Consider the following 15,304-nt stretch of genomic DNA (forward strand, 5'->3'; position numbering starts at 1 on the left):
TCAGATATCTACTTTACCATCAGCAAATTACTTAACCTCTATAAGCCTTGATTTCTTGTAAACCAAATGCCATTGCCTTGCAGAGTTGTTATGATGATTAAATTAATGTTATACAAGAACAGAGTCTCAGACATGAAAGGTATTCACTTCAGCCCCCCATCTCAAAGATTAAATTCCCTTTATTTTATAAAATAAACACATAAAAGGATACTGAAGAAAACAGAAAATATGATCATGTGTGCATTGATGGTTGAGAGACAATACACATCAGTTGGTTTGTTTCTGTTCTATAATTTATTTCCTACAAGACCTTGGTTGGCTTCTTAAGTAGGAAACAGCAGGATACAAGTTGAGCCATGAAAATGATACTGGATAAATGTCATTTCTTGCCCTGGCCAACCTATGATCTACACTCATTCTTGACTGTGTCAGAACTTCTTGGCCTATGAGTCCTATGGGCAAACTAGAAAACAAGAAGACAAGATTCTCCCAAACACACATGCTCACAAATGTAAACATACAGTATTTTTCAATTTGAGCAGAAACAAAAATAGATTTGATGATGCCAGCTTTGAATTTTTTATAACACCTATTTAAAATTTCTAGCATGTTCAGATTTTCACCAACAATATGTTGAAATGCCAAAAATAGGGCAGATCTACATGATAAAATATATAGATTTTTAATCTTACCAATACTCAAATTTGCAAGTAGTAAATTCATTATGAAGTGGTCCCTCTAGAATTTCCTCGATACAATAAAGGGAATTGTTTAAGAAAATCATGCAAAAAGCAACAGAACTCACAGACAAAGGTCTGTATTCCTGTATGTATCAAGATCTGTAGCTGATAATGCGGTTATACAGATATTTGTTACTGTTTAGTCATTAAGTCATGTCCGACTCATTTGCAAGCCCACGGACTATAGTCACCAAGCTCCCCTGTCCATGGGATTTCCCAGGCAAGAACATTAGAGTGGGTAGACATTTCCTCGACAGACTCCTTACCACTGAGCCACCTGGGAAGCAGTCAACAGATATTTACTATAATCCAAGTATATTGTTCAGTCTGAGGAATGAGTATGCCAAAACTAATGACTACCTACAAGTCCCCATGGTAAACTGTTTTGTAATGCCTGAAACAATTAGGTTAGAGGGGAAAGATCACTAGCAACCAACCTAAGCCCTTGGTTTCAGTGGCACTGACACTGCTGAATCTGCTGGGAAGCGTTCCTAGTTGCATTTATGACTTAACGGGCGCAGCAAATCAACATGAGAACTACATTCGTATTTTCTACATTAGCCAGAAAGGAAGACAGCAGTGGGCTTTTCACAGGTCCTATGAGAGAATCCTTACCTTTCTGTCCTCTCCTATTCTCTGACATTCCTTCACTCTGTTAGACCTAAATTCTTCAAAACACCGAGATTTTTTACACACTATTGACCCTAATACACAGAAGATGCAGATGCTAGAAACAGAATCATTCCACGAGGAGGAACACAGCAATGCCGTGCAAAGTTTAAGGTGGGAAGAAGAAACGAAAACAGAGATCAAAACTTTTGCTGACGAACCAAACTCTGGTACCAAGGAACAACTCTACTCTCCAATCACAAAAAGCTAAGTGTTTCCCCCCTGACTCCAGAAATCACAGATCCTTAATACTTTAAATTCTACCTCAACTATTAGAAAGAAAAGGAATAGGAGAGTGAACCTGAGAAGATTATGCAACTTAAAATGAATTTAACCATGGTAACTCAGTCAGAAGCCAATTCATTTAGATCTGCCTTTATTGATCATGAATCTAAAATTAACAAGCAATCCCAGTGGCTTAAGAGAACACAGCGATCAACTACAGGCATGGCAGAGCACATATTCTCTTGCCATTTGGAAAAACAGTCAAGTATGTTCTCTTGATGTAAATTAAAGTTTCAAGGTGACTTTCTCCTGAAATTCCACAACCTATCCTCCTTTCTGTGATAGATTCACAGAATGTTTCTGTTGCTCTTATTGCTTCCCTGGTGGCTCACATGGTAAAGCGTCTGCCTGCAATGCGGGAGACCTGGATTCGATCCCTGGGTTGGGAAGATCCCCTGGAGAAGGACATGGCAACCCATTTCTAGTACTCTTGCCTGGAAAATTCCATGGGCAGAGGAGCCTAGTAGGCTATAGTCGAAGGGGTCGCAAAGAGTCAGACATGACTGAGCGACTTCACTTTCTTTCTATCATTCTATTTAACAGACACTTAGTCATAAAAGGCATAATGGACACAGTCCAATTCCAGAAGCTCTGAGTTCTTCCCTGTATTGATAGAAAAAGCTTCAAACTAAATGCAAACTTCACTATTTAGTGAAGTTATATGGCTGAAATTAGATGCAATGCAGCATTAAAAGAAAATAAAAACAGAGTCATGTTTTGTTTTCCCCTAAATTCTATGTAATGAGAAAACAAGTGAACCTGTTTCATTCATCCACCTGAAGACCCATTTTGTGTGCAGTGATGTGTGAAGGTACACAGAGGATGACCTCTAAAGGACAATAGTTGAAATGTATTATAAAACAGACTTTAATTCTATTTTATGTTTGTCAGGTCTTCTGAATTAGGGCTCTTTGCCTTTTTGGTCAGTAGAAAAATTTTGGAACGAGCACTGTGACTCTTTCTGACCAGCACAGTACACAGTGTATAAGATGTAGCCTGGGCCCCAACCAGTGCCCCACAGGTTAGACAAAATATCCAAAATACAGCTTCATCTCTTCCAGGCTACTGAGCTGTTGGCACTGAATAAAGGGAAGATTTAGTAAACATTTCTGTTCAACACAAATATAGAGTGCTTTCATTTATAAACCCCCTTACCACAGACTTATAGGCTTTCATTAAATTTAAATTAAAATATCTTTTCATAATTTATGATTTATACAGCATTAATAAATGAATATCATTTGATTTGCCCATAAGAGGTAAAGTTTAACTTTTTGTAATGTAAGAAACCTCTGCATATTTTTGGTAGGTTGTGTGTTCTTAATCACGTCCAACTCTGTTGTAGTCCACCAGCTCCTCTGTCCACAGAGTTTTCCAGGCAAGAATACTAGAGCAGGTTGCCATTTCCTACCCAGGTGACCTTCCCAACCAAGGGATCGAACGTGCGTCTCTCAAGTCTCCTGTGTTGGCAACAGTCTTTACCACTAGCACCACCCAGGAGCCCCCTTCTATAGGTTAAATGTGTTATAAAACCAGTTTGGATTCATTCTAAATGCAGCTTTATGAATATAAGCATAAGTCTGCAGAATCCAGATAAAATCTAGTATCTATATAATTAAAAGCTAAACTTTTAAACAGAGCCAATCAAATCTTTTTAATAAATCAGAAAAGAGTATATTTTTATATATTACTAATTTTTAATATATGTTCAATCATTAAAGCTTAGGGTTGTTAGCTAGTGAAACGAGCTATACATTTATTTTTTAACAGCTCCACACTTCTGAAACAACACATCATTTGATTTTGGACTGTTTCCTCATAGTACAGTTAATAACTTACCCATTCCTGACATGAAACTATCAACCAAGAGATGAAACTTAGTCTTTTTATTATGATTATTTTCCAGGATTTTTTGTTGTTGTTGTTCCTGTTTATACTGGAAACTGAAGCGTTGCACTAAAGCATTCCAACTAAAGTAAGTAGGAAACACTTAAGTATTTGCATTCAATTCGTGAATCAGAATGCCACTTCTGATATACATCATTCATACACAATGAATTCTTTTGGAGATGTACTATAACTTTAAGAGTTTTCTTTTTCCTCTAGTGAAATTTTGCTTTTGACTTACTCGTACCTCTTTCATCACTTTAGTGTTGTATTTTTGAAATCAATGTATCTGACATGAGCCACACAAATAGGTTATGGAAATATATAGTAAGGGCAGACGATTTCCTTCAAGAATACTGTAAAGGAAAATGGATGGTACTTACCTGACCAGAGGTGAAGGCCATCAAATCCGTAGGAGAAGAGGTCATCTCCGACACCATTTCCACCCCACTCTTCACCCCCTCCAGGGTAGGGTGAGTACCCCTCTGTGGAAGCCCAGCCCACTCGCAGGTGAGTGGCTTCAGCAGTCACGAATGGCTCAGTGTGGTCCACCATCAACTCATAATACCACTTCTTATACTGTGCAGATCCTTCACTGACACCCAGAAAAATATTGGGTCTCATGCTTTGAAGAGATGGGAACAGCATGTGAGAAAATCCAAATAAACCTTTCATTGTCTCAATTTATTACATCATGCTATCCTGAATTAGTCCTGCTTCTCAAACATACATTCCATCGACCAAGAAGTTTGTTTGGGTTTCCAAAACATTGTACCGAAAAACCTCATTGACTTTTTTGGGCAACCCAATGTTTCCTTAAGTGCAACAAATTATTGAAACAATCACTGAAGTCTACTCTAACAAGCCAATCTTACAGTTAATGTTCAGTGACTTATGTTTGCTTTTGGGAAAATTTGGTTACATCACTCAACAGTCTACTACATTTTTTCTTAACTGTTCTTCAACCTATTTTTACATCATAAACCATATTTAAGGGGAGACACTCAGGGTAGCATCAGGCCCCAGAATTAATGGAGTTATCATTAATACAGGACATAGAGTGCTAAGAGTTCGGCACTAACGAGCAACTTCACTTTCAATTTTCACTTTTATGCATTGGAGAAGGAAATGGCAACCCACTCCAGTGTTCTTGCCTGGAGCATCCCAGGGACGGGGGAGCCTGGTGGGCTGCCGTCTATGGGGTCGCACAGAGTTGGACACGACTGACACGCCTTAGCAGCAGGACATAGAGACATTTTCCTAAGCTAAGCTTTTTTGTCATAGAGGGTTTGAGGCTGATGCAAGTTATAGCCTTGAGTGAAGGAACCAAAGTGAGGAATCATCTTCGTTATTCTCTATGTCTCGCTATGAAGAGTCTCTAGTTAGTTGTATTTTAATTGCATTTTATGAAGGGATCCTAACCCTAAATTAACATTATGGATTAGAGAAAGTCTCAGGAACACCACTCATTAACAACAGGTCTAGTGCAGAAAGAACAATAAAGGAAGTCTCAAATCAATCTTAAAAAAAAAACACACACACACACAATAAATTTGTGTTTAAAAAAAAAACACAGAGGAGAAATACATACTAAACCCCACATTTTTGTTTGAAACGTGGTGAAGTAGCAAGTGTTTCCTGGATAGCTGCTAAACACTATGCTAAGTGTATCAAAGTCATTGCTATCACACATAATGTCTTCTTAATTATATTCAATATTATCATTATTACATACGGAAGGCATTATAACATGGTGGTTAAGAGCTCAATCTTTGGAATTAGACTCAAGTCTCATTTTCAGTTCAAAAATTTTAATTTATAAAACATGCACACACAAACAGCAGAGAATGCTTATAAAGAATCTGACACTGTGGCTGGCACAGGGCACCCAAAAAAATGTCTGACCCCTTGGAAAGTAGATCTAACTGGAAATGTAGTTTCACTGATTTGTGGAATTTATTGTATTTTGGATATCTGAATTCTTGCTATACACCCAGTTTGGTGACACGGTCTATCTAAACCTACCTGCTCACATGGTTCACAAGGCGTGTCTGCAATAACAGGTCTCTTCCTGGCAGAAGATTGTCACAGATGAGATGCTGGTTAGAACGGACTGCTACTCCATGGCAAACACAGAGAGAGCATAGGACATCCAGAACCTGAAAAGTGAAATCCCTTTCAGCTGGCTCTCATTCCCTTTTCAGATTCAAGCATCAGCAGTAATTTCCACAAACAGAAACACATTCCCTCCAGGTACTGCTGACCCAGTCACTTTAAACATGATAGCAATGTGTCCACTTATTGTCCACAAACTGAGAACTGCTCCATTCTCCCACTGGTGCTATGCATAAGCTCTACACAGTATTATCTGATTGAAATTAAAAAGTGAAAAACATGGAAAATGACACATCTTTCAAAAATTATCTTTTTAAAGAGTATGTTTGAAATTATTCCCGAATTCATTTCAGGCAATAAAATGGTTCACTCACCTTGTGATTTCTTCCATGCTTGTCTAAAAGTGAGATAATGGATTTTATATGGCCTTCTTTAATAATATTTAGAGCTTCTGGACTTTCTACTAACACACAGTGTAAAACTTCAAGAATACCTAAACAGAAAAGAAAGAAAGGGGGAAAATATGATTAACTAGTCTACAATGATCAGTGACTTTCCTCTTCTCTATGTGTTTATTGAGGTGTTGACTGAATGTAGTATAATTATGTGCTCAATATGTTTGTCTCCGAATATCTGTGATAACGGACAGCTGGTGTCTGGGAGGCAGGGCTGATAACCAAATATGATAACAAATGAGAACAAGGCAAATATACAGTGTTCGGCTAAGTAAGCAGGTAACTCTGCCTATAGAGAAATGAAAGAAAGTAACATTTAAGTGGGGCCACAGAGAACTCACACATGACCATTTTCCAGATAGGAAACATGGGCTGACTGAAGTCTTGAATGTTGGGCAGAGCTGATGTGCCTGAGGTACAAAGCCAGTAGGAGATGGAAGAGGTAGATTATGGCCAGTTTAGGAAGATTTCAGATGCTAAAAGCATAATTCTGCACCAACGCATCTAACTCATGGAGATCATTACATTCTTCTGGAGATTGTTTCTTGGTGTACAGAATAAGAGATATATACAAGATTACACAAAAAGAAAAATATAGTATATAAAACCTGAATAAGAATGGTAATATTTTGGGGCATTAGTCATCAGAGAGGACAAAATAGAATATATATTTTCTTACAGTTTAAAATAGAAATAAGAAATTTATTTCATTATCAGAAATTTTAGTGTGAAATTGCAAAGCTAAATGTGTCCATGTGTATTTATACTTTCAAAGCAAGGCTGCCTGGTCAACAGTGAGAATGTAGTTCATTTGCAGCAATTAAACATAACATTTAGAACATGTGATCACTGTCTGAGAGCTACCTAGTACTAAGAAGGATCTCAAAGGAACCTTGTAGAAAGGTTTATTCATTTCAAATGGAGATCACTTTCTCAGAACAGAAATGTAAAGTACTCAGGTGTACAAATTGTATAGAAGTAATTCACTATAATTGTCACAAATGACACTTGATCTGAACCCCAATCCATTACAAGGGGTGTTAATGCTAATTTCTTCACCAATGACTTAATTCTTCAAAATATACAGATGTAAATTCAGTGAAAAAAAATACCCAAAAAGGTTAAATTAATTTTTGGTGTGGTTCAATATCTGTTGTCGTATCCCAAAAATCCATGCCAGCTGAAAATCAAAGAGACTAGAAAATAATTGTACAATAGACTAATGGATAAATTAAAGAAGATTTTTATGTAAAGTTATGGAAGTTATCTCTGCTATTAAAAAAGTAAGCAATAAAATAAACTCCTTTATTCTAAGCACAAAGAAACTAAAATAACAGGAAGGGAAAAGCATTTTTAATAGGTTAGTCATCCTGATGTCATATGTCATTCTGATGTTTTTTGTTTTCTTCCTATTTCATATTACTATAGAGCACATGGCTGTCTATATTTATAAATAAAGTTGTACTGTGTATACACATCCATTCATTGACACATCTTCTTGGCACTAAAAGTATGACTCTGCAGCAGTGCATCCTAACCAATGGAGCTCAATCACTCTCCTGGATGTTTACAGTAGAAAATGTTTCTTAGTCTCCAAAGCATGAGAAACATCAAATAATACAAAGGGTGCCTTTGCACTAAAAAGGCAGAGTTGAGTGGCTACAGCAACAAAGTCCTGTGATTCCAGAGCCTAAAATATTTACTATCTGGCCTTTTACATAAAAAGTTAACCCATCTCTGATATAAAATGTAACCCTTAAGAAAAAACAGGTACAAGATTTTAAAAAATCAATTATTTCTGTAAATAAACATTCATGAAAGCCAACAGCATTTACACACCTAAGTATATTAGAAAAGATTAAAGACTAAATTTTTGGAAAGAACAACACAAATCAAAAATGGAAGAATAGCAATGTGAAAAGAAATCTCTGATTTTTCTCCTGTTCAACCTATTTTAATGGGTTTTCAGAGTTTTGAGTTATCAAATTTTTTTTTTCCCAATGGAGCCATATCAGATCCAACAAATAAGCAAACAGTTGAAACGAACTAACTGCCACTGAGAAATGAAAATTTTCCTGCCATACCAATAAATAAGGATGTCACAGTCATCAGCAATTCCAGCCCTCCAAGATGAGCTGGTGAGCCCTAAGGGCACTCAGGAAGGAGAAGAATATCTGCGATACAACAGCCATGAGGCTGCAGCCACTCCCTAAGGTGAGCCCCAAGGGAGCTCAGGATGTGAAAAACCCAGAGAGGTGAGGTTACATATCAAAGGAATGATTTCATTAGCCCAGACTCTGGCACCTTCCCATGTATAGAAAAACTGTAAATTCCTTAAGTTGGTATATCTGGTTTTCTTTAATTAACAATAATATTTTAATGTTCAGACTGCCTGCCCTGGCTCCTCCCCTTGCCTCCTAGGAGCACTTCTCTCAGAGTTACTTGAGATGCTGTCTCCCAGGCCTGAAGTCCTACAAATTCCCACAAAACAAACATAACTCAGCTTCTAGGTTGTCATTAATTTTTAAGTCAAAAGCTCTGATTCTGAAAATAAACAGTGGAAGAAAACAGTTTTTAATTTCAAATGTTGGAATAAAATGCAGGTAAACTGTTTTTTTGTTTCACAATAAGAAATTTGTAAAGGGAAACAAATTAGAAACACCAAAAGCATAATTTTCAAAAAGTCAAGACTAGCAAGACTGACAGCTGCTGCTGCTGCTGCTGCTAAGTCACTTCAGTCGTGTCCACCTCTGTGACCCTGATATACGCCTCAAAAGCCTGTGTAAAAATCGAGAGGAAACAATGCTTAACATTATAATGGCAATAGTTGACAAAAGATGATTTAACATTTAAATTTTAAATTCACTGAATAAGACCCAGGAATGGCAATACCACATAAAATTTACGGTGAGCTTCTCAAAGAAAACCTTGAAACCTTGGTAGATTATAACAGAATTATTTAAATGAAAGAATTACGAGCATGCTACACAGTGTTAAAAAAAACAAACCCAAATAAGACAAAAATTTATTTCATAAATTTAACTGAAGAGGAAATTTAAAATGTTACCTGCTGTAACTGTTAAAACTTTGCCTCTGTAGCTCACCTTGCCCCTTGCAAAGTCTGGATCATGTAGGTCATGTAGTCTCAGAAAGTGGGGACTTGCAATACGAGGAACTAGAGTTTATCTCACTCACCCTTGTCCTGCTCTTTGCAATCGCCCAGCCCCTGCAAACCTGCTTAATTATGCCTGTCCAGGCCAGGCATCACCCACCCCATCTTGACCACTGTTCCCACACGTGCGAAAACCCCTTAGGTTAAACCAGCCTTAGTTTAAACGCCTTAGTTTAAAATAACTAGTGTTGCCCACTACAGTCTGTCTATAAAAACCCCGTACTCCCTTTGTTCAGGGCTCAGAGCTTGTGAACTCCTCTGGGCCTGCCGGCGTAATAAACCTGAGTTCTCCAACTCTCTGAGTGTGGTGCTTAGCTTCTCCAGTACTGGTTTCTGCAACATTTCTGGAGGCCCCAGCGAGATTCCAACCACGCCGGCCCCTTGAGCAGCCTGACTGGTGGCTCGGCCTGGCTGGAGTGAAGGAACCCTGAGACAAACAAGGAGGCGCCCCACCTGATGGTATTCAGGGTCTGTTTTGGACCAGTGTTCTGACTCTCCCAACAGCTGTGCCCCAACTGGACTCAGTGGAGGGACGGACCAACTCACCAGGAATGGCCACAGGATAAGGTGAGGCCCCAGGGCTGGTCCCCAAGCGGGAACCTACCCCAATGACTGATCACCTCCTTGGGGCTCTCAGGAAGAGAGCATTGGATAGGGAGACCTGGGGACTCAGGAGGAAGGGAGGCATCATGACTGATAACCTTGGGGCTCCCAGGAAGGGTGCAACAGTTAAGGAAACCTGGGGACTCAGGAGAATGGAGGCATTATGATAACCTCTGAATGATTGTGAGTGCCTGATTGCTAATTGAATGGAGTGAGAGAATTTTTTCTTTTTGGAAACTGCAAAACCAATTCTTCTTGCATATGCAATTAAAAACAACTAGCTGGTAAAAAGACCTGCCCAGGAAAAAGCTTGAAGTTAACCCTTTCCATGTCCTTGAAATACACAGCCAGCTTTGCCTGAGACCTCACCCTTGGGCAAATTAGAATGTGAAGTGGGGAAAAAAAAAAAGGGTGGGGGGGGGGTGGCCAAAGAGATATTTTAAATATCAAACAGAAAACTATAAGATCTCTGTCAGTCTGTCTGTCTGGATTTATGTATGTCTTAGTGTATGTCTTTTTTCTGATAATATTGTTGAAGTTGTAAATGAGTTCTAATTTAATTGGCCTAAAGAAAAGTAAGCACTTACAAATCAAACAATTCTAAATATAAGAAAAATTAACCTAAATAAATTTCAAATTCAAGTGAATTGGGAAATAGTCAATATTAAATATCAATATTAAATATTAGTATCAATGTTTGCTTGCTGATCTAATAAGAAAGTAGGATGTATGTTTTTAATAAAGAAGATATAAAAAATAAAATTACATTTTATAAAGGGAAAAGAAAGTAGGTCTGACTTACAGGTGGTTGTTACAGAAAGTGATTAAAAGGTTGGTGGAAGGTGAACCCTGAAAAAGTTTTGTACATGGTTAGGACTGACTAAGTTTAAAATAAATTTAATTAAGCTTACCTAAATGAGTTTAAAGTAAGCTGGTGCAAAAACCTAAATTCGGCCTTTCTCTCTGTTAAGAGGACATACTTTCTTCAGATGTTGAATGCTTTTAATAATAGATTTAAGTTTTTTTACCTCTTAATTGCTCTGTTCTATATTTACCTTTGAAATCTTTTGTTAATTTTGGCTAAGTAAATAACTATTATTTCACAGTAACTTATATGATCCTACGTGACTGTTATAAACCCTTTTGGTATTTACCAATAAAACTTCCTAAATAACTTGACTTCTAGCTAACTTTGGGATGCTTCAGAGGGCCCCTGAGCATCCCAAAGAGCTATTAAGCTACCTGGGTTCACTGAACATGTTAAATTACATGGGAAGAAGGGGTGAAAAATCTTTTCAGGTTATGTTGTATGGTTGATGTTACTGATATAGATATTCTAAAATTATGTGAAATTCATATAGATCTGATGGCTAGATCTTCAAGATTTGTGGAAAAGACTTTCTAAGATTAAACACATAAACAAATTTTGTTATTAACAGTAAGCTCGTACCAGACTGGAATTTGGTCTTCTTTCTGTTTAAAGAACAAAGTTTTCTTAAAATACAGCTTTCGATAACAGATTATGAATTTCTTTCCTTTAAGTGATATATATGTTTTTAAAGTCTTTTTGTTTCTTTGGTAAAGGAAATAAACATTATTTAAGATTATGCTACATGTAGACAAAGCTCATTCTGCTTCTACAAAAAATAACCCCACATGGTTAGACTTTTGCTATCTTGATGTCCTTAAAACATGGTGATAGCTTGCTCTTAAATCAGGAAATTAAAAATGGATAAACAACAGCTGAAAATCAACGAGCCAGGGCTATGGGAAATCCAAGACAGCCGCTTGGCTTTTCCCAGCTCCCTGACAGACCTCATTTTTAGTTGATGGGTTAAAGCCTTACATGGCTACACTGCTAATACCCTCACAGTGAGTTCTTCAAAAAAAGAAAAAATCATGTTTCACTAAATATTAAGTTCTAGTTTTGTTAATTAACGTCTGTGCTTACTATCTCACTTGTGAGATAGTTTCTTGTTATGTTATATTGCTAAAAGGTTTAATTAAGTTATTAAAAAGAACACTCTTAAGATCGTTTCTAAAGCTTATCTCAGTCTTTAGATAAAGGTCAGATGCTTCATGATGTACAACCAGGGGATTCAGTTCAATTCAGTTGCTCACTCGTGTCCAACTCTTTGTGACCCCATGAATCACAGCATGCCAGGCCTCCCTGTCATCACTAACTCCCAGAGTTCACTCAGATTCGCATCCATCGAGTCAGTGATGCCATCCAGCTATCTCATCCTCAGTCGTCCCCTTCTCTTCCTGCCCCCAATCCCTTCCAGCATCAGGGTCTTTTCTGTTGAGTCAATTCTTAGCATGAGGTGGCCAAAGTACTGGAGTTTCAGCTTCAGCATCATTCCTTCCAAAGAAATCCCAGGGTTTATCTCCTTCAGAATGGACTGACTGGACTCCTTGCAGTCCAAGGGACTCTCAAGAGTCTTATCCAACACCACAGTTCAAAAGCATCAATCCCTCGGCACTCAGCTTTCTTCACAGTCCAACTCTTGCATCCATACATGACCACAGGAAAAACCATAGCCTTGACTAGATGGACCTCTGTTGGCAAAGTAATGTCTCTGCTTTTGAATATGCTATCTAGGTTGGTCATAACTTTTCTTCCAAAGAGTAAACGTCTTTTAATTGATGGCTGCAGTCACCATCTGCAGTGATTTTGGAGCCCAAAAAATAAAGTCTTACACTGTTTCCACTGTTTCCCCATCTATTTCCCATGAAGTGATGGGACCAGATGCCATGATCTTCGTTTTCCAAATGTTGAGCTTTAAGCCAACTTTTTCACTCTCCTCTTTCACTTTCATCAAGAGGCTCTTTAGCTCCTCTACACTTTCTGCCATAAGGGTGGTGTCACCTGCATATCTGAGGTTATTAATATTTCTCCCGGAAATCTTGATTCCAGCTTGTGCTTCTTCCAGCCCAGCGTTTCTCATGATGTACTCTGCATAGAAGTTAAATAAGCAGGGTGACAATACACAGCCTTGACATACTCCTTTTCCTATTTGGAACCAGTCTGTTGTTCCATGTCCAGTTCTAACTGTTGCTTCCTGACCTACATATAGGTTTCTCAAGAGGGAGGTCAGGTGGTCTCGTATTCCCATCTCTTTCAGAATTTTCCACAGTTTCTTGTGATCCACACAGTCAAAGGCTTTGGCACAGTCAATAAAGCAGAAATAGATGTTTTTCTGGAACTCTCTTGCTTTTTCCATGATTCAGCAGATGTTGGCAATTTGATCTCTGGTTCCTCTGTCTTTTCTAAAACCAGCTTGAACATCAGGAAGTTCACGGTTCATGTATTGCTAAAGCCTGGCTTGGAGAATTTTGAGCATAACTTTACTAACGTGTGAGATGAGTGCAATTGTGTGGTAGTTTGAGCATTCTTCAGCATTGCCTTTGTTTGGGATTGGAATGAAAACTGACCTTTTCTAGTCCTGTGGCCACTACTGAGCTTTCCAAATTTCCTGGCATATTGAGTGCAGCACTTTCACAGCATCATCTTTCAGGATTTGAAATAGCTCAACCGGGATTCCATCACCTCCATTAGCTTTGTTCGTAGTGATGTTTTCTAAGGCCCACTTGACTTCACATTCCACGATGTCTGGCTCTAGGTGAGTGATCACACCATCATGATTATCTTGGTCATGAAGATCTTTTTTGTATAGTTCTTCTGTGTATCTTGCCACCTCTTCTTAATATCTTCTGCTTCTGTTAGGTCCATACCATTTCTGTCCTTTATTGAGCCCATCTTTGCATGAAATGTTCCCTTGGTATCTCTCATTTTCTTGAAGAGATCTCTAGTCCTTCCCATTCTGTTGTTTTCCTCTATTTCTTTGCATTAACACTTGGCTATAATCATTTAATGAAGACAGATGACCTGGAGTATACTGGGCTATACTCAATAAAAGTTCTTGACTTAAATTCTTGCTTGTGAACTTACTTATGACTGCTAGCTATATTATTTTCTATGTAGCTTGTTTCAGAAGATTATATCTTACGTTACCAAATGTGTGACTGAGCCTCTGATAAAATGCTGATATGCAGTTCCATATGAGATCAATAATTATAATAATGTAACTCGAGATATGGGAAGAAGCAACAAGAGGAAATATTTGCCTGGACCAAGAGGTTAGTAAGACAGGTACGATCCAGAGACTTTTGCTACTTACAAGGCCTGGTCTACTGACAACACATTGAGTGGCCTGTCAATGGAATCTTTGTTAGACCTGGGAAAGAGCCTTTCCAGCACCACGGGACACAATGACCATGAAATGCCCCCAAACATGGTCAAATATGTGGCTATAAAGGGGCCCTGCTGACTGGAAGTTAGCCCTTGCCAGCTACCTCTACAAAGATTAAGTCGTGACCACTACAAGATGCTGACCTTAAACATCCCCATGAAAGGAGTTCAGGGTGGAGACAAGAAATAAGGCACTCTGTGCTCTGAGAAAATCCAGAAAAACAGGCCTTCAGATAGTCAGATGTTTTCAGGTAAAGATTTGTATGAGTTCAAATTCTTGCATCTTCTCATACCTAGAGAAACACTAATATCGCAAACCAATGTCTGGACTGGTTCTCCTAGCTAGCACCTCAGCAGCTTTCCTAGGTCTATTAATCTTTGGGCAATATATCTTTAACTTTCTTGATAAGTTTGTTACTCCAAGTACTAGTACGACAAGGATATCCCCCAGCCAACACCTAGACAGTGCTAGAACAAGCTGTCTTATTCTGTGGACTCTCACTGCCCTCCGTAAATGAACCCCAAGGTCCTCAGGCTATTCTTCCTTTGAGATCTTATATGGGAGACCACCCCCGGTGATTAAAAACGCTCAAGGGAGACCACCACCAACTGACCTGGAGATGTTCCAACACCTCCAGGCACTGGGAGAAGCCTTCCACCATATTGCCCATTCCACTGGGCAACTGGGTTCACCCCTATCAGCCAGGAGATGAGGTATGGGTAAAGACGGGAAAAAGGAACCACTTCAGCCAGATTGGACAGGCCCTCACACGGTCATCCTGACAACCCCTACTGCTGATAAAGTTACAGATGTCATCCCTCAGACCCACCACACCAGAGTAAGAAGACAGCGACTTTCTGTGATCAGGACACCTGGAAAGCAGTTCAGGACCCCAAAAACCTCCTCAAGGGCTGGTTCCAAAAACCATGACCCTCACCCATGAAGGATGCTGAGCCCTGCTCTAGTCGCTCTGGGAGCTGACTAGTCAACGCACCACAGAAGCTTAAGGATTCTACAGCCTTGCTCCAGCCACACTCCAGCAGCCGGCTGGTCAGCACACGGTGGAAGCTTGAGGATCCGGCTATCAAAATATCAATGGATCAAAAAAAGGAGACAGGAACTAGC

General features: G+C 38.8%; 1 protein-coding gene across 1 annotated transcript in view; it reads right to left on the reverse strand.

The window, feature by feature from the left end:
• The window catches only part of RYR2 (ryanodine receptor 2), an 814,256-nt gene that overhangs the window by 344,470 nt on the left and 454,482 nt on the right, over positions 1-15,304 (reverse strand). Inside the window, exons 18-20 of the mRNA XM_018042460.1 lie at positions 6,071-6,189; positions 5,607-5,740; positions 3,965-4,206 (exon numbers count right to left, since the gene is read on the reverse strand). Of these exons, the coding sequence (XP_017897949.1) occupies positions 3,965-4,206; positions 5,607-5,740; positions 6,071-6,189 (495 nt within the window). The remainder of the gene's footprint in view (positions 1-3,964; positions 4,207-5,606; positions 5,741-6,070; positions 6,190-15,304) is intronic.

This window comes from Capra hircus, chromosome 28, assembly GCF_001704415.2.
Source record: "Capra hircus breed San Clemente chromosome 28, ASM170441v1, whole genome shotgun sequence".
Classification (NCBI taxonomy): domain Eukaryota; kingdom Metazoa; phylum Chordata; class Mammalia; order Artiodactyla; family Bovidae; genus Capra; species Capra hircus.